The sequence below is a fragment of the Salminus brasiliensis genome, chromosome 20 (assembly GCF_030463535.1).
Source record: "Salminus brasiliensis chromosome 20, fSalBra1.hap2, whole genome shotgun sequence".
Classification (NCBI taxonomy): domain Eukaryota; kingdom Metazoa; phylum Chordata; class Actinopteri; order Characiformes; family Bryconidae; genus Salminus; species Salminus brasiliensis.
In genome coordinates this window covers 22,088,477-22,109,247 of record NC_132897.1, presented here as the reverse complement: position 1 = coordinate 22,109,247, position 20,771 = coordinate 22,088,477, and the positions used below count along the sequence as shown (strand labels likewise).

The window sequence follows — 20,771 nt, the reverse complement described above, 5'->3', positions numbered from 1 at the left end:
AGGGCTGCCTAACCTTCAGCCTGCCACTGTAAGCCTTCACCCTAAATCTGAGGTGAAGCTCAAGTCTGTTTATTAAAGGAGGTCGTCGGTAACGTTTAACCCGCAGATCTGCAGCAGTGTGTGGATTAATGTCTAAAAGCTCGGTTCTCCACAGGTTCTCCCCCTCTCCTGAGCAAAGTTTCTGTAATGTGGCACAGAGGCGCTCCAGCCCCCCCCCCCCCCTCTCTCTCTCTCTGAAGGCGGAGTGAAGGTGCGCGCATGCGCAGTAGGTTGTTTTTCTCAAACCTCGTCGCTTAAAGTGAGCCGGCTGAGCAAACTCCGCCGTCTTTCAGAGCAGACCACTGCAGGCTGCGTGGAGCCGCGATAACAGCATCCTTTGCTGTTATTCAGCTCTGGCACATCAATGACACTGAACAGTGTTGAAACTCGCTTTTTTCATAAGAGATTATTTTCATAGACTTTTTATTTTTCTTTTCTACTGAGTTTTGTTTTTGTATACATTTTTAATTTTCTTGCCACCATGGTGCTAGGAAAGGTGAAGAGCTTCGTGGTCAGCTACGACTGTCTCAACGACAGCAATGTCCCCGTCTTCTCCAGCGGGGACTGTGTCTCAGGAAGGGTCATCATCGAAGTGACCGGAGAGATCCGCGTCAAGTCCCTGAAAATCCACGCGAAAGGATTTGCGAAAGTTCGCTGGACGGAGTCGCGAAATGCTGGATCCAACACTGCCTACACTCAGAATTACACAGAAGAAGTGGAGTATCTCAATCACAGAGACATCCTCATTGGCCATGAAAGAGGTAAGCCTGCGTTTACACGGGTTTTCACCTGCTTGTCGTTTTGAAGGACACTGTTGTTGTGGTTTGTGCTGCTCGGCTGTTACCATGGATGCTCAGACCTGCTTTACCTGTGGAGACAGAGAGTGATAGCTAGCTACTGTACTGCTAGCCAGCTACACCAGAGCCTGCCTATAAACGCATTCTCCAGCCGTAACGATTAGCTATAAATGAATCCAGCCTCAAAAACAAGCCATTAGGAGTCTTAGTTTGATGTGAGAGACCCTTGTTTTGAGACTCTGGACCCAACTGTCAGAAGTAGCTGGAATGAATGGTGGCGAGCTACCAGCAACCAGCCTTCTCGTCTGTTTTAGACCGATTTCGCCAAAAATAAGGCTTCAATTTCGAACAGGATTACTTTCACCAAACACACAGAAAGCGAATATGTTATTTTAGCCGAATTATCTCCACGTTTAAGAGACTTAACGGCTGTTTTAGCCTCGTTTGTCTTCAGTTTCCACCCTTTGTTAAAAGCGGTTCAATCCTGTTCTGATGCAGCGTCTGTTCCTCCTCGCCTCTGATTGGCTCACGCTCGCACGTGTCCTCGATGACTTCACGCTCGTGCAGAATAAACTGTTAGGAACAGCTGCAACTTTTGTGCCGCTTGACACCTTTGCAGTATTTTCACCCTCCCGACCGTGCCTGAATGCACTGAAAATGTGCAACAATTTGCCATGCACTCAAGTTGCAAACACTGAAGTCACGATTTTGCAACGGTTAGAGCTCCCACGGTCGCGCGGAGCGTTGCAGCGGTGCAGAACAAAACCAAAACCAAAACCCAAAAAAGCCAATTCTCTCATGGCGAGCAGTGGATTTTGCAGTGTGAATCTACGGCAGTCGTGCACGGCTGCGTGCATGCATGCACTTCCAGTTATTCTTCTTTGAACTGAACGAAATAATCTTTTTTTTTTTTTTTTTTTTTTAATCGCCAGTGGGATAAGTGGGACGAATGAATGTTACCATGCATGTGCAAATTCTGTACCAGAGCGCTTGAAATGCTGTAATTGGAGCTGTAAATTTTCTTTCAGCCTTTTGCTCTTGTTTTGTAATTTGTTTTCTTTCTCGCGTGATTTGTTAATTGTGCCTTGCAATCGTGTCTCCAACTGTGCATAGTCTGTAACATGTGCAATACTAACAATAAAGGTGACATTTAGAGAGTATGTCGGTTTCCTGTCTCGTTTTTGTCTGGTTCTGTTCATTCTCACGTGGGATTTGGGATTTGGGAGCAGGGGGGGGGGGGGGGTTCAGGGTCCACGCCGCAGTACACGCGCACAAGCCGGTATAGGGGCTTGTCTCTCTGAGAGAGCGAGCGAGCGAGCGGGCTAGGTTGCAGTGAATGCGTAATGAGCGAGGCGGCGCGAGCTGGTTTAGGCCGGTCTCCTCTTGCTCGAGTCTGTCTGTGATTGACAGCTCAGCGCTTGTTTACCACCGCGCTGCCTTCGCCAAGCAGAGAGAAAGAGGGAGCTGAGTGCTGAGCTGGCGGAAAGGAGACCAGTTACAGCTATTTAACGTGAAACTGTAGATTTTGAACATTTAATTTTTATATTTTTATCCTGAAACTCTATTTTATTAGCTGGAGGCTTTGTTCTTGTAGCCAGTTAACACGATAGTATAGATTTCTTATATTAAAAAAAAATAAAAAATAATAATGTTATAAGCATATAATTCAGCATTTGAACCATTTTCCACCTTTGACATGATTACCTCAATAATAGCACTCATCAATATAATTAACACAGCCTGTACCCTGTTTTTAAATGGCCATTTACATACTTAGTTGTAGTGATAGTGATACTCCGGGCTTCTCATTTTTTTAATTTTTAGTCTAGACTCAACTGTGAATTAAATTATATGAACTCCATAAGAAGGCACACGATTACAAAAAACAAAAATTCTACATCACGACTAAGATTTCTATCAAGCATCCATACACTGCAGACAAGCTAAAGGGGTTCCTTCTGTTCTCATTGATGTGTTAGAAATGCTCTCATCATGTCCAGACCATGTTAAATGATTGTACACATGCAATGAGATGATGGTTTTCTGTGTCATGTTGTTGTAGCACTTTCTCAGGTAAGGTATACATGTATTTGGAATTTTGTTCTCTTCTGTTTCAGATGACGATAACTCTGAGGAAGGTCTCACCACCATTCATTCAGGAAGACACGAGTATGCATTTAGCTTTGAGCTTCCACAAACGTGAGTACCTTCCCGAAGTTTCACTACTTCTTACTATGATAGCAAACCTCTTTGACCCGGATCTTTTACACAAATCTGATGGCAGCATCTCACCATAATGTCTGACCTCATGTTTTCCACACGCAGACCTTTGGCTACCTCCTTTGAAGGGAAGCATGGCAGTGTGCGCTATTGGGTAAAGGCAGAGCTGCACAGGCCCTGGCTTCTGCCCATGAAGACCAAGAAAGAGTTCACCGTCTTCGAACACATCGACATCAACACTCCCCTACTGCTGGTGAGTGTCTAGTGTTTAATCTCAGTCACATTCGTTACGGACATCTGCATTGTTACGTTTTGTCTGTGACTGTCTGAGACTAGAGTGTGACTACTTCATGTTCTGTAAGATCGAGATGGAGACCTTTTTTTGAAAAGAAAACCTCTTGAATCATAGACTTACTTTTAATGTGTTATTTTTAAGACATGTCCAGTAATTACTGTGAATTACTTTGTAACTACTATTAAACTAAAATGTAAGTTGTGTGGTTATGAGAGTGAGAAATTGAGACCTGGGCCCACATACAAGGGCCTGTAGGTTAAGTCTTAGTTATTAATGTGCTATTTTTCTTGTCCTCCCTCTCTTTCCTGCAGTCTCCCCAGGCAGGCACGAAAGACAAGACGCTATGCTGCTGGTTCTGCACCTCAGGTCCAATCTCCCTAAGTGCCAAAATCGAAAGGAAGGGTTACACCCCAGGTAACGAATCATCTCCAACAATAATTGCTCGTCGACATTCTCAGCATCCATGACTCCAGTGCATTTCACAGTTGTTCTCTAAAGTGTCACTCCAGCTGAACTCTGTGTTGTTCCTCGCAGGAGAATCAATTCAGATCTTCGCAGAGATCGAGAACTGCTCCTCACGAATGGTTGTGCCAAAAGCTGCCATCTACCAAACTCAGACCTTCTACGCCAAAGGGAAGATGAAGGAAATCAAGCAACTGGTAGCCAACCTCCGAGGGGAGTCGCTGTCTTCTGGTAAGACGGAGACATGGAACGGGAAAATGCTGAAGATCCCCCCTGTGTCGCCATCAATCCTGGACTGCAGCATCATTCGGGTGGAGTACTCACTCATGGTAAGTTATAAACCTTCAGCTTTTGATCTTTTTTTACTTTTTTAATGCTGATTGTTTGTAAACATCTTAAGTTATGTTGAAGTCCTGTTTTAGCCTTATTTGGCAAACTATTGAAGGAAACATAGAAAGAAATTTGAATGCAAGAATTCCTTGGTCCCTCTTTGACCTATAGGGCGCCGTTATAGACAACGATCATCTCAGTTGTTGCCTCCTCTGTCGTTAAGAGGATCAGCCCAAAATATCAGATGAAATTCAGGCCAGCGTATGTTAATGACCTCTTAACCCTGGGAACCAATCTGGCCATTCTGTTCTTGTGTAACGACAAGGCTTCCATTGACTGACCTTTGTATGATGGAAATATTTGGCAATATTCCAGTTTGTCCTGCAATTGACTGTATGCAAAGTCTTAACACGGTATAAGACCCAAGAATATCAAATTGGAAATCAACAGGCAATGTACAGCACAATCTAAAGGTATCTCTGGTTGACCCATTGCCTCTGTTCATTTTTAACAGGTATACGTGGACATTCCAGGGGCTATGAATCTGTCCCTCAACCTGCCCCTGGTGATTGGCACCATCCCTCTCCATCCTTTTGGCAGCCGTACATCCTCCGTCAGCAGCCAGTGCAGCATGACCATGAGCTGGCTGGGTATGACCCTTCCAGAGAGGCCTGAAGGTGAGCAGAATTTCCTGAGATAGATTACCTGCACAATTTGTCTACCTTAAAGTTTATGTAAAGATTACTTCAGCCATATCTTCTTAAAGACATTGCAAGTCTTCTTGAAAACACGCACTGTCATTGTGGGATGATGAATGTGAAGAGATTTGCTTTGCTGAAACACCCTCTCAAATAACACTGGCAAAAGGAGGAGGTGGGGGAAATAAGCAGCTCACAGAAGTGACAGCTGCTGTGGTTGGCATGGCAACGCTTCTAACACAGTGTCCTGTACTGATGTTCCCCCCAGCTCCCCCAGCTTACGCAGAGGTGGTCACAGAGGAACAAAGACAAAGCTGCCTGGAGGTGTCCTCAGGCCGTGAGGACTTTGATGGCCCACTGTTTGCCTACATCCAAGAGTTCCGCTTCCAGCCTCCTCCTCCATACTCTGAGGTACATATTAATAATATATTACAAGTGCATTCATTTAGCATTAGCAACTACAGCTAGCTGATTTATTTTAAAAAATTGCTAATAGCACAAATGAAGGCTTACCACTTAATCATGTGGACTTATATATATATATAGTGTATATAGTTCTGCTATACTATTTAACTTATTTACTATTAACCTATTTACGTATTTAATCCAATTTCCAGTACGTTCCATAATATTCTGTATCAATGACAAATCTTTAAATCGCAAAATGTCCCCTATTCCAGAGGAGTTTGCGACTCTATACAACAGCTTAGAATCTGCTATCAGCTTCATTATTACTAGCGAAAACTTTAGATACAGATTTTAACAGTAAGACCTGTAGATTTCAACATGACTTACGGTCCTGAGTTTAAAAGTATTTTCCTTCCCTTTGAAACACTCTGGTTGCCTGGAATTGTGTCTCTAGCTTTGTGTCTTTGTGTCCTCTCCCATTAGATTGATCCCAATCCAGACCAAACCAGACAGACGGAGGAGCGCAGGCCAGACACGTGCCCATCGCGCTGAGCGGCTCACAACACCAGCCCAGAGCAGTCGGGCCTTCCAAACTCTCGTCTTTTTGTTTTTTTCCCGGCGACAACAAGCACGCGTGCGCTGCTGTCGACGTTGGGAGAAAACAAACACGTGCAGGAGAAAGGACAGAAAGGTGCAGGAAGTCGCCACCGCCTCACTTCCTGCCTGCCGCCGGGGACATGTGGTCACAATACTCATCGTCGTCGAACCCTGTGGACATACGCACCTGGACCGGCCGAGCCGCCAGGGTTTCATCAGCCTAGTTTTTGTTGTCCTCGCGCTTCTGTCTGTAACCGTGGCACAAAACATGGTTCTGTAGCGTGGAGCTATCTAGAGACTTTAGAGAAGAGAAGTACACCGAGGAAACACTATAACCACCACCTACAGTACAACGGAGAGAAGACTAGCATCCTCCTGCCTCAGCTGTGGATTTTTGCACACCTTATGTTTCTTTTGCTTGAGTTCTGTGGCTCAGTTTCAAAATCACTAATTGTTTTATTTTAGTTTGGTTGTTGCCGTCTTGCTAATTTGACTAAGTGATTGCAGGCTTATAACTTAGTCTTGCTTCATCCGCACAACTACGAACAACGCAGAGAGTAGGTTCAGAGACAACCCCCCACCCACAAGACTGTCGTGCTCTGATCTAGTTTCAGCGGTTCTTAGGTGGTTCTGTTTTTTCTTAAATGCGTTTCCTCTTAAGGACATGCAAATGACAAACTGCCTGGCGGCTGTACACCACCTGGAGGCTCTTCATTGCCTTCCCATCGTTGCCTGTATGACTTAAAAGAAGCGTGGCTTTTCTTTTGTTTCCATCCTGTTCACATGGACACCGCTCATAAGTTCTAAACATAGAGAAAGCCTTCGTTTGCTTGGTGTTTCTGTTGTAGCGCATGTTTCGTGGTGGAGAAGCAAGAGACGAGTGCTTGCCACTTGCATGTGTAGGCAGGGTGGAGAGATAAAAAACAGGGTGGGACCCAGCAGGCTGCCCACGAATGGCCTGAACAGTTTGTTGCCTTTCTATTTGTAGTGTAACGCAGCGCAGGCTTCAATACAGCACTGCCTAAAAGTAAAAAAAAAAAAAAAAAAAAAAAGCACTCAGTCTCAGGAGAACTTCTCACTTGCCAAATGGTTGGAAACAAAAAAAAAATATATATATAAATATATGTTTCAATTGCACTGTTTGAAAAGCGTGAAAGGATGTAGGTGAGAGAAATAAGTAGATTAGTTGAGCAGAAAGAGAGAAGACATGCATGGAGATGCAAGGCAGCTTTCCAAGACCGTAGACATTCCCTTTTTGTCCTGTTGCTCTCGCAGACTTCATATCCGCCACAACATTCCTCCTGGCCGGTGATGGAAGATGTGAATCAGAGCAGTTGTAGAAACGTGAAAAGGCCGGGGAGCAAAAAAACAAACAGAAACAAAGTGAAAGAAAAGAAAAGAGAGAAAGAGCGCCCCCAAAAAAGGCAGAAAGGCTTCAAATACTGTAAAGAAGGAAGACGCAGTTCACGCCGTGCCCGGGTGGCGGCTGAAAGGCGTCACAAGTTGAATTGAGTCGTACATTGGTTTTTAAAACTCATTCAACACCTAAGCTTGTTCAAGCTCGATTTCCATGCAGCCTTAATCATAAAGCGCCTTTTTGTTTTCAAGGCTAAGACAAAGAAAAAGAAAAACGAGAAGTCTGATCATATTTTGTTGAGGCTTGGAGGAAGTTCACCCATTCAACCCACCATTTCCTAGTGACGATGTTTTAAGCAGTTCCTTAAACTCACAACCTTTCAAGAAAGGACGGTACGGATGATCACTGTCAAGTAGCCGAAGTGTGCGTGTACGTGTCGTTTGTGTTCTGAGCGAGGGCGCGTAGGCTTCAGCAGGTTTTGTTGACTACTGCTTCAAGCATAAACGGACTAATTAAAGTGGTCTTATCGTAGTGGCCTTGAACAACTGACATGAATAATGGTTCATCACTCGCGTTCATTACATCTTACAAGCTTCTGACTGTCTGTGTGTCGTCTTGACATGTTGTTTTTCTGTTGTTGTTGTTGTTGAAAAGGACAAAAAGGGAAAATCAAATAGTTCTTCAAAGCGCGCACTGATCCCCAGACACGCCACTCTTTAAGTTGCTATGGCTAAAATCCCATGATATGATGGCTAGTTTTGATTGTTTTTTTTTATGGGCATTTAAGGTTTGCGTTCTGCTCAGATGACCTGGTGCAGTTGTGTTTCTCTCACCTCTCTTTATTTTGGGAACAATGTGGTTTAGCACACCTTTCAGAGAACTGGGTCGTCGATGAACCGAATAGACCTATACCTATTCTGAGACAAAGCAACCTGTTCTCCTTTATGTTTGTTCTGTGTGTTTTGTTTGTTTCTCTTTTGGGTTATCCACACCTGGCAGAATCACAACTGGCAAGTGATTTGGGCCTTAGGTAAAATGATAAGCTTAAAAAATAAATGCTTTTTTTTTTCCTTTCTTGTGGTTGGTCAATTCCAATGTCCAGTGCTTGGCCTTCCATTTAGTCCAGTGTTAAAAAGCTAAACTCTTTAACTTTCTCTGAGGAATGAAATAAGTAGAGCGTTTGGCGGGGATTTGTTTTTAGAAACTAAGTGCAATATTACCTGTTTTGAGTTCCTTTCGTCACACCGGTATATATTTTGTTTGGTTCCCTTTGTGTTTTATTTCAGTGATCATTATCAACACTACATACCATTAATCTGCAATTTTACGTTCGGCATGGTTGTGACCTTTTTGTCTTAGTTCTTCCTCAGCTAAATAAACTTGTTTTGTTCAAACATTAAAACATTTGTCTTGTTGAATTTTATTCCCCTGTTAAAATCCTTGAGGAACCTTCGGAGGTTTGAAACTGTGGAGGAACCTCTTAAAGTACTTTAAAGCCCAAGGACCGTCAGCGGGCTGAAAGTGTTATTACTAACTTCTGTTACCAGAGAATAGCCCCGCCAGTTTGTAGTTAACGAATAATATGCCTTAGTGTGATAATCTTTGAAGTGCAAAAAAAAAAAAAAACGGTTTCTTGGAGGTTCCTTAAGAGGTTCTTCCAAGCATCTTGTACTTTAAACAGTGTATATTTGGAGAAACGTACTGACTTTATCTCACCAAAACAAATTTGTAGCTCTTGAAAAGCCTGTTGACCTTAAGAATGGGTCATCCTAAGAACCTTTTCTTGAAAGCACCTTAAGAGGTTCCTCCACAGTTTTAAATGGAAGAACCTCCAGAAGTTCCTCAAGGACCCTGTTCCTTTAATAGTGTACCATTTGGAATTTGTCCATAATTGTCCATAACTAACTGAGGGACAGATAGTTTCTTGGAAAAACAGAAATCTGTCAGTAAACACCATACATAGGGAAGTCCCATAATGTAAAACTCCCATTGCTCAAGCAACTGCTAGATGCCAGACTCTATACTGTTGTATGAAGATGTTGTAGCACTAAACCAAGTTGAACTTCTAAAAACACTACAGGAATGTGAAGTCAAAAAGGTCCCGACAGCAACTGCACTGCAGTTCCTCAGCTGACTGTAGGTGTTTATAAGTGTGCTGTGTCCTCAGCAAAGTTTTAAACAGTAAAAAAAACAGGCATCCTGGTCTCAACTACTATTTCTACAACTAGCCTACTTCTAATCATTTTTGCTCTCAGAGGCCAGAACGATAATCAAAGACCTAAAGGCTCTTTTAGACCCAAAGATCTAAAAAGACCACAGACATGTAAACTCAAACAGTGACTGATAGTAACTGCAGTGCAGTCCTCCATTTGACACTAGGTGTTTGTGCTCATAACTGGTGCAACAGTGCCCCTACTGGCAAAATGTAAATTTACAATACTTTACAGCAGTCACTTGGAAAAGCTCCAAGAAATGCATTTTTTTGTATGCATGTTTGTTTATACACCATCCAAATGAGTTCTGATAAAGAAGAAGAGGCGAGTTCATCTATCTGAAACATTCCTAAAGGCGATTTTCTTAAGCGTGTTTCTCTTTCTGTTCTTTTCTCTTTCACTTTTTCTTTGCAGGAAGCCTGATGCAGTAGATGAGCTCAGTAGATCAACAGATTTTTACCCTTTTCGTTGTAAAGATTACCTAGACTATAATCCAAGACTGCTCTGAGGTGTTGGACACCAAGACGCCAGCACCATTTATTGGTGCTCACCCCATGACCTCATCTCACTAGGGCACTCTTCGGTCACAGTTCAACAGTAGCTCCAGGACAGTTGTAAATTCTTAGCTGAGAGGGCTGTACAAGCTGCACGTACAACCTGCAAGGCACTATTGTCATGAAACAGTCCGATATCCATCCCTGGGCAAGTCGCTTTGCATGCGTTTCAGGGTGAAGAAGGCCTCAGGTTAGCCTAGGCTGTCTTTAAACGTTGTTTAAAAATGTTTTAAAGGAATCATTTACACAAGTTCCTAACAACACTATGAATAATTCATTTCGGTATGACTAAAGGGGATATATTCTGACTTTCCAACGAGCGCATAGGGCTTAAAAATGAGTAATTCTACTTTTTATGTCTTTCTGAAATGAAATATTCAAACGCTGCTGCGAACACATTCAACAAGTGGCAGATAGATCAATGCTGTGTTTAGAAGCCGCATTTAGAAAATCCATTTAATTACGTCAGCTGTGTTTTGTAATTATCGATTAGACTGAGGAATGCTTTGGAGTGGCACGCAAAGGACTGAAAGCCTGAGAGGTCAATTTAAAGCCAGGAATACAATCACACATCAGAGCTGGCTTGTGCTAAGCATGGCAGCTTGCATTGTCCCAAAGCAAGTACACAAGGCTGCTGGAACAGTAAGTGAATATGACAGTGTTGTGACACTGTGCAGTTTCCACTAAAGCGTGGACTTTCCCTGTCTTTCCTCAGCAAAGTTCCAGTCAGCATCAAAGCCTTCCACTTTTGATAAGGTAACAACATGTGCATCCTGGTCTTTTTCTACTCTTTCATCTCATCCGACGGGATACTCATTAAAGAGACATTGTCAATGTCCAGATATGTGAGAAATCATCAAAAGAAGATGTAGCTGATCTATTCTAACATCCCGGAATAGGAGTGCTCATTCCCGGTCCACCCGGACGACCCTGATAAGTTCTGATCCAACACACCTGGATCTAATATTCAGATGCTGGTGAAGGTCCGGAACCTGGACTAAGCACCTCTGTGCTAATTATTGCTAGTTTGTGTAAAGCTGTCTCCTTTTCAACAGGTCATACACACTCTGCAGCATGCTCTTAGCAATGGCAATGGAACGTAGCCATGTTGCTCTCAACAGATCACACGAGCTAGTGAACTAGCTTCCAAGTTCAAAATGGCACTGTGAGATTTTGTTGTGCCGCCAGGTGGTTTTAGGCCCAGGCTATGATGAGTCAGCTTTGACCCAGCACTTTTCGCTCCCCCCCCATGGCCCCTTACTCCATTGACTCCTGTGGGTCAGGGCCTTTGTGCTAAGCTGACCCTGAAGTTGGGGCATAAAAGAGGGTGGGATTAGCGGGTGGTGCTAGCTGCTGATTAGCCCTTGCTGACGCCACACAGGCCTCAGCTGTTTCCGCTCACTGGCTAATCCTAGAGCTGCAGGACGAGCAGCTCCCGCCCTTAGCACACAGCTACAGCTGCAGCGTGGCTAAAACCTTCTAGATAGTTCTGTACTGTGAGGCTAAAGAACGCCTCCCGGCGTTTGGGAAAACTGTGCTTGGGGAATGCAGCTCTGAGGTTATGTAATAGACAAAGACAAATGTAGGCTGGAAGAAGCACAGAACGTTTGTTCGCAATTGCTAAGAGACAGTTTGATTGGAAAAATAGATGTTGACAGCTTGGCTTATGGGACATATGAGGATATACAAGCTGTTTTTGTGATGTATTTTCCCCAATTAACCTTTGAATAGATCGATTCGTGAGGATGCCACAGAATAAGTTAATAGATTTTTTAAAAAGGTGTTCAGGCAGAACATCTCCAGTGGCCACAGGGGAATGGGACAGGAATGACTAATTGCTCTGTCCGAGAATATGAGTCAGAAGTTTCTTATGAACTTCCCTACTGGTCTGCTGGTGTCTCATTATAGGATGTATTCTTATTTTATTTGAAATGTATATCATACAAATAGCACAAGGCAGTGTTCATAGGCAATTTATGCATTCAGTTAGTCATTGCGAAAATGAAGTATTACCAATTAAATAGGACTCTCTGGAGTGATAAACATGAACCTACTGGCACCATGCCTAATGCCAGATGTGGGCTAGAAGGGCACAAAGCCCCCTAGCAATGAGCTGTGGAGCTGTGGAACTGTGTTCTCTGGAATGCTGGTTGGTGCTCCATCCAATATTTTTGGGATGAGTTGGGGAGTTCGGGATGAGGTGGGGTGGTGATCGTCCAACATCCAGACCTTACTAACTTCGCCCTTTTTGCTGAAGGCAGTCAAACTCTCACAGCAATGTTCCAAAATCTAGTAGAAAGCCTTTCCTGGACAGTAGAGACAGTTACTCCAATAAAAGCAGGATGAACTCTTTTTTTAATATCCTTGATTTTGGTGGAAACAATGAACGAGCAGGTGTCCCAATACTTTTGTCCATATAGTCTTACAGAAACTCCAGAACTGATATCGTAATTCAAACCGTTCTTTAATTTGTAGGTTTGTTTGCACGGCTTCAAGTGCACCTTACGGCAGTCAAGAATACGACTAAAAGTCCTCACTCACCTCCACCGTGGTGGATGGACGTTCTCAATCTTTGCCACTGGTCCAGAGTTTTCCATTCTGTTTTGTCTTACGGCTGTGACACCCTTACACTCTGGACCCTTTTATAGAGCAGTTCCTTTGATTTGTCACACCATAACCATCCTCGCAATGTTCCCATCTAGAGCGGCATCTGCAAAGACGTCTCAGTAACATGGCAGACCTTTACAGGAACAGCTCTTCGTGGCAGGAACACTGTCAGAAATTCATCGGCAAGTCTGCAGAGTGTGAAGCTCTACAGGAATTTTGGCAGCGGCACCGTGAAAAGTCATTTGGCCCATCGCAAAGAGGAAGAACAGACTCTAAAAACTCTGAATTACATAACTTCAGTGGTGTCTTCTGAGATGGTAGATGGATTGCACACTGTTCTCCTTACCTCAGGTATACATGGTATACAGGTCATGTGAAAAAATTAGGACACCCAATGAAAACTGTTGCCTTTTTTTTTAAAAAAGAAAAAAATCCTTTAAAAAAATACATTTCAACTTGTGCAGTTTCTTTCTGATGACCGAAGAGACTTCTTTGTTGGAGACTTCTTTGTACATCTTGAGGTCTGCTCATGGACTGAACTTTGGACGACCTGACCTGGCCATGCTGGCAGTTGTTTCACTTTTTTTTTCAGTTATTTAGCAGACAGCGAAACGGCTGATTTCTAAGCGTTCTGAGATCTTTTCAAATCCCTTCCCAGACTCATCTGCATCTACTACCTTCTTTCTGAAGGGCCTCAGAGAGCTTTTTGGATCTGGCCATGGTGATCTACACCACTCACTTCAACAGGTAACAAGAGCAAACCAAACTAACTGGCTGAGGTTTAAATAAGACAGGTTCCTCCAGAATCCTCTCTAATCATGCTCTAGCTGATATGCTGCACCTGATTCTTAGACATTGGAAGTGATAATAAAAGAATCAGTAGAGAGTAAGGAAGCATTCATATTAATTAAAATTGTATTATATATATATATATATATATATATATATATATATATATATAATTGCTTTTCACTATTTTTCTATTCGTTTTCCTATTAGCCTGGAAACATTAGCCTAGAGCCACCCCTTACCACTGTGCAAACTAGATTAATCACGATACCACACTTTCTGTTTCAGTACAGAGCGCTGTGTCCTAAGGATTACGACCAAACAATAATATGACATAAGATAAATAACACATTATTGTCTGAACATTTAAGGTCATGGCAGTACACCACACGGGATGTGTGGCACAGTACTGTAAGTCCTATTGATGTAGTTTTTGTAGTGGTTCTGCTGCAGTGTTTCAGTAGCTGCCATTTAAAATGGACATGATCAATGCATATTAACACATATTAACCCTAAGTTTATTATTGTTTTAATTGTTATTATTCAGTATGTACATTTTGCATTATCTACCATGAATTACTCAATATCCACTATGCATTATTCAGTATCTACTATAAATGATTCATAGCTACTAAAAATAATTCAGTATCTACTAACAATGATTCAGTATCTACTATAAATGATCCAGTAGCTACTAAAAATGATCCAGTATCCACCATGAATTATTGAGGATCTACTAAAAATGATTCAGTATCCACCATGAATTATTGAGGATCTACTAAAAATGATTCAGGATCTACTAAAAATGATTCAGTCTCTACTAAAGATGATTCAGTATCTACTATAAATGATTCATAGCTACTAAAAGTGATGCAGTAGCTACTAAAAATAATTCAGTATCTACTAACAATGATTCAGTCGCTACTAAAAATGATTCAGTATCTACTATGAATAATTCGGTGTCTACTATAAATGATTCATAGCTACTAAAAATGATTCAGTAGCTGATAAAAATGATTCAAGATATATTATAAATAATTCAGTATCTACTATGAATGATTCAGTATCTATTATGAAACCGACATGTAAGTTATGTGGTTTGATGGAGAGGAATTGGAAGTATGGGCCCCTCATATAGGCACCCAGGGTTTAAAGGGTTAATGACCAAAGCTCAACACCAGTTGACCGAAACTCTCCGAATATCAGCTTTAAAAGATTCGACTCAATAGATCCTCTGAACAAAGTCAGCAGTGAAGCACTAAAAACATATCTGCAAATGTGGAGCCCCCTGAAATGTCCTGCTACTGAACGCCAGACTCCCACATCCTTCCGTAGCCATGGTGCTAGACAAGGCAAACACCCTCAGAAAAGAAGACAGCTGCAGGCTCTTTGTTATTGACATGCACAGGCCAGCTGTCTTCACACAATCAGAGCACCTCCTCAGCTATTGGAGGGGATGAAGAGGGAACCCAGGAATCCAGTTGTTGGTGTTCCCAGGCTTGGGTTCCAGGACATGCAGCAAGTCCCAGGATAGTCTGCATAGTGGGGGTGTGAATAGTGGAGGGGAGGGGCTCGACCTAGCCTCAGCTAGAAGCAAGGGTTCAAGTTCATACTGATTTTAGAGTGCAGAGTTATTGTTAGCCAAGCTAGGACAGCATGTAGCACTTGTGCCAAAGTGCATAGTGGAACCGAAAAGGGTTTTTAGAGCTTTGGAACAATGCCATAGAATAACCACTTTGGGTTCCATAAAGAACTTAAAGAACCTCCAAAGGACAGTTCTTTAAAAAGTAAGATCTGCAAGCATGAAGAACCTTTTTAAGAACCACAATCAAACGATTCTACACCAAAACTACACCACGTTTTTTCCTAGAATCATTCCTAGAACCTTTATTTTTAAACTTTTCATTACCTGCTATTTGGAGAGGTTTCTTCAGAGGTTATATTTTGTGCAGTCTGGGGAATAAGCTACCCTGTAAAACACGCAGTCCATGTTCTCAGCCTTTCTACTGCCGGTAAGTTGTCACAATCAAACACATGCATGCAAAGGCAGCGTCTCTTTGACGTTCACGTTTACAGATTAAGGTTGCGTTGACTCCAGCCTTGTGATCTGCTAGGATCAGAGAGAGCCGCAGTGGCAGCAGAGCTATCCTGTTCTGCCGGTAAACAAAAGTCTTTGTCGAGACCGCTTAATCCCTGCAGCATTCTGCTCAGGAGGAGGCGATTACAAGTCACAGAGTTCCAATTTGACGTGTGCGAGTTGTGCAGGGGCCCGTTGCCACATCTATTTTAGGCCTTACGTTCAGCCTCCCCAGACAGTTCTTCATTTAAGCTTCCACTCCCCTCTAGAGGGGGTTTAAACCAAATAAAATACTGCTACCTTTTTTGCAGTACTGTGTAAAATACTATTCACTATACTATGTTTATGAAGATGTCCTACTTTCTGTGGTACCTTAATCCCTGCTTGAGTCGCATGCAAAGGTTTGGGCATCCATGGTCAAATGGCATGTTCCTGTTCATTGTCTAAGTAACAATTTGCTAGTACGATAGCATGCCATCAGCATCTGATCATTTGGGAGGAGACTGTAGAGAGGAGGGAGAGAACCCAAAGAACTCTGGGCTTTTTTGGGGTGGCTTTTGCTTGCGGGAGGAAGCCAGTCCTCATTCTCTGATAAGTGGTGCTAGGAAAGGTTTGAAAGTGTTAAAAGGAGGAGATGGGGTGGTGGAGGGTTGCAAAGGCTAGTCATGGACATGTAAACATAGAGATGGTATTTATAGGATGTTAGATTGGGAGGAGGGGGCTTCTGGCATGTTACTCCTCCCAGAATTGGTGTTATTTCATAACACCACTAAATAAAGTCTCCATATAGAAAATGTGTTGCAGTTATTTTACTGCACAAATAAAAAAATGCCTGTTGCATGTACAAAGGTTATGGCATGTTGTGCATTTTTCAGCTGCAGGTGAGATGTTTTTTCATAAGGTGAAGTGTCAAGCAAAGCCTGCGACCCCGTGTTCTGTACTTTGTAATTTCTATTTTTGGGAAAAAAAACAAATATAGAGCGCATGATGCCAAATAGGACATAGGTCGTACATGTACCTGACTAGTCTCTCTCTCTCTCTCTCTCTCTCGCTCTCTCTCTCGCTCTCTCTCTCGCTCTGTCTCGCTCTCTCTCTCACATTGCAGGTGGAAGGCAATTTTATTTTCCACCAGCCTCGTTCCTTTTTTAGCCAGTTCGACTCATGCTGGCCTCCGTCTGGGCTTCTCCTGAGTCATGGCGAGCCTTGACCCCTCACGGACATGCAAAGAGCAGGTGCAGCAAGAGTCCTTCCCCACACACAACGAACGCCCCCTACTGCGATCTGTCCACATGCAATGCCAGGAAGAGAAGACCTACTGAAAATCCCCGCTTATGTAAGAGGACTGCTTAGTGCAGGGATAATTCACTTAAAGGACCATTAGTTCCTCCCTTGTCTTACTGATTTAAAACTGTGACATATGTAGAACACAATAATAATAATCATAATAATCACAATAACAACAACAACAATAATAATAATAATAATAGTAATAGTCATAATATTAGTATTCATTCTTTTATAAATACCATTATCTCATGTGTATGTGCCTGAGAAAACCTGTTTAAAGAACTGCTCCCCTGATTGATCTCCTGTCAATCACTTTATCAAACACTTCTTAACATCCCCAATACTCCCTCCCCCATCTCGGTCTACTAGAAAAACAAGGTGGAATCTGGGAAGTGCCCTGCATTGCTGTGGGCAAAAATACATTGTGCTACCAAAAAATAAAAGCCACAAAAAGAAATCAAGAGTTAACATTGGAAGTGCTTTTCCAAAATGGAGAGAATTATTACACGCAATGGGAATAAAGTAGGATGAGCTATTTCTCCTTACAGGTCTGTAAACACTGTACATGTGTTTAATGCACTAAACTGATGAAATACATCAACCTTTATCACTTCAGCTTAGCAAAGTAAAGCTTTTAGTGAACCTCCTTCACAGAAATATATGAAACACTGGTCAACTAATGATGCTAACTATCTAACACAGGTAGTGACCGATAAACTCATTGGACGATGAATGAATGAAATTCTAAATTTCACTGTAAAGAAGCTAAATATCATAGTGGACGACACCACATCAGGGAAAAAATGCTAACACTGTCACAACCCTCAGACACAGGATTTTGATGCCCACTCTTGCAAAACACCACGGCTGTACCAAAAAGTGTTTTCACAGATTGTGGGGAACATGATTAAAAAGAGAGGTTTTAGAGGCGAGCATTTATTGCGTTAATAAAAGGCACTGGTTCCAGTGCTTAGTGTTTACTGCATCTTAACTGTTAGAGGCGATAACTAATGCACCTTTAAATACAGGTATAAGCATTAATAACATGTATGTAAATAAACAAAATACTTCAATAAGTACTTTGAGCTGCTTTTATTTTATAGTTACATTTCTCCTTGTATAGCTCTCATTTTACCACCATTCATCTTGATTCAGTATGATCCAGTGGTGAACACTGTTTTGACTGGTACACAAGCACCTTGCTATTTTGAAATAACAGAGTTTTGTGTATTATGTAAATATTGCTACTGTTCCAAAATGTACCATTCACCCCTAGTCCATGGAGTTCACATATTTATATATGACAGTCCACAGCAGGTTGGCCCTCTGTATCACTGCAGCCTTCAAAGATTTCTGGCATGTTTGTGGTCATTAATGAAAACTTCAGTCAGAACTTTGGTCATGTGCGTTCAGGATTGTGTAATGGAATTACGACAATTATTATGTTCCTTTTAAATTCCTATATTATTATATTCCTTTGAGGTGAGAAAGCGCATACTTTCAACATGTGACTTTTCACATTTCCTTCTGTCGCAAATCACACACATTAGTGTGCTTGTACATTTATTTTACATCAGTATTTATTTTTGCTAATAGGTTCCATAACAACATTTATAAGAGTGGAAAGGCACACACCTGTGACTAAATAGGTGTTCCTGCTCCAGGCATGTAGTTTTACTGTGTAGCACATTTGTAATAGCATTTTGCTCAGTAATTTACTGAGCACAAGTTGTTTTCATTACTATTTAATAGGCCCCTGTTTTTTCACAGGCCTACAGTCTATGCAAAGATCATTCTCAACCTGAGGCTGATGACAATGGCCTTTGTGTGGTTTGGCCCAACATTTGCACACAAAGTGCTGTAAAGCTGTAGAGTTTTAGCAGATTGCATGGTTTAGGCATGATGACTTAATGCCATGCCACGAATAGAACTGGGCACATCCAGTCAGCAGATAAGAAACAGTGCCAAAGACAAGAAGATATTATGAGTGGGTAAGTGGAGCTGGATGAAATTTGCATTATTTAAGCAACATGCGACTCATCAAAACATGTTCTGATTTTCTGCCCTGTCCTTATAACTTAAACGTAGGCAGTGGTGGCTCAGTGGTTAGAGCGCTGGGCTATTAATAACAGGGTTGTGGGTTTGATTCCTGGGCTCGGCAAGCTGCCACTGTTGGGCCCTTGGGCAAGGCCCTTTACCCTCTCTGCTCCCTGAGCGCTGGAGTTGGCTGCCCACCGCTCTGGGTGTGTGTGTGTGTGTGTACTCACTGCCCCTTGTTCACTAGTGTGTGTGTGTGAATGTTCACTGTACAGTGACAAATACATGCACCTTTACCTTTTTTTTTACCTTTTTTTTTTTATTATTGTTAGAACATACATGCTTTAATGTAAACGCATTCACAAAACAGTGAATTTAAAATGGCCTTTACTATTACTTCCTATTTATGTTATAGGAAAGTCTCAAGAAAACACTAACAAAGATATGTACTATGAATAAAACCCAGCCATTTTTAGCCACAAACCTATAACAGCCCATTACCCTAAAAGCCTCATAGGCCTCTACTTCCTGTTACATCCTCAGCTTTCAGTTCTTGGCTGACAGAAGTGGAACCGGATGTGGTCTTCTACTGTTGTAGCCCATATCCCTTAAAGGTTCCACCTGTTATGCATGCTTTCTGACATGGGCCATTATCATGCTGGAAGATCGGGTCCATGAAAGGGTGCACATGGTCCGCAACGGTCCTCAAATACAAGCGACATTTAAGCCAAGACAACATTCCCCAAACTATTACTCTGCCTCCACCAGCCTGGACTGTTGACACAAGTCAGACTGGGTCCATAGATTCAAGCTGTTGACACTAGCATCTGTGTACCTAGCAGAATTCAAGACTCATCATATCAGGCTACGTTTTTCATGACTTCAGCTGTCCAGTTTCTGGAGAGCCTGTGCCCACTGTGTTGTGTACTGTGCTGTATGTTGCATATTATGCCGAAATAATGTTGTATATTATACTTTTCTGTTCACCACAATTATATAGAGTGGTTATCTGAGTAACTGTAACTTTTCTTTCAGCTTGAACCCAGAACTGCCCAGGAGATCAGCAGTTCTTGAAATACTCAAACTAGCTAGTCTGGTACAATCATACCATCCTCAAAACCACAGAGATCATGTTTTTTCCCCCATTCTGATGGCTGATGTGAACATTAGCTGAAGCTGATGGGCCATATTTGTGATGATGGACCGTTTTATGCTTTGCCCTGCAGCCACTTCAAAATGGGCTCATTTTTGAAACAGCATATTAACAGTGTTTATATGCACCAACACTATTATTTTATAATTATCCAATTGAGTAGGTTATGAGACATGCAGTTTAATTACATTTACAAGTCTCAAAAAACACTGACAAAAAAACAACTGTCCGACATGTCTGCTCAACGAGTAAAATCCATCTATCAGCCATTTTTAGATGCATACCTATAACAACCTATTACCATAACAGCCTCATGGGCGTCTCTTTCCTCCTCAGATGAAACGGTGATCTGGATTTGGGCTCAGTTCATTTTCCATAACATCTGATACTGCAAGAAAGTCCTTGCCTCATTGGAAAATAAATTAATACCCCTCAAGTCATCCAAGGAGTTGACATACTGGGTAACCCCAGTAAACATCCCTGAGCCTCATATGACCTCATCTGAAAACATCACAACACTACAGTGTACAGCTGAAAGTGTGTTTTTCTGATTGTGTGCTGGATTAACTGTCTGCATCAGATGAAAGTAGCGTCCTTGCTAAAGGACTATGGTTTGCTGTGTGGTCCGCATGGTGCTGAAAGGACTTACACTCGGGCTGTCTATCATAACAATGTGTGGGTATGTAATGACAAGAATGTTTGCACCATGGAGGTCACAATAGTGTTCACCCTGTCCTCTCTGCTTGACTTACTGAAGTACTATGGTTCCATTTAGGCCCCTTCCCAGAAACATAGCAACATTTGCTCTATTTGTGCTCAAAGGTAAACCATGAGAAGAATACACACTCAAC

General features: G+C 42.2%; 1 protein-coding gene across 1 annotated transcript; it reads left to right on the top strand.

Moving 5' to 3' along the window:
* The first annotated feature begins 311 nt into the window (after positions 1-311).
* Positions 312-8,605, top strand: arrdc3a (arrestin domain containing 3a). Its single transcript, XM_072664708.1, has 8 exons — positions 312-800; positions 2,954-3,035; positions 3,162-3,309; positions 3,663-3,765; positions 3,886-4,142; positions 4,658-4,820; positions 5,110-5,252; positions 5,733-8,605. Exons 1-8 carry the CDS (start codon positions 521-523, stop codon positions 5,799-5,801), a joined length of 1,245 nt encoding a protein of 414 aa, XP_072520809.1. The 5' UTR covers positions 312-520; the 3' UTR covers positions 5,802-8,605.
* Positions 8,606-20,771: the final 12,166 nt, after the last annotated feature.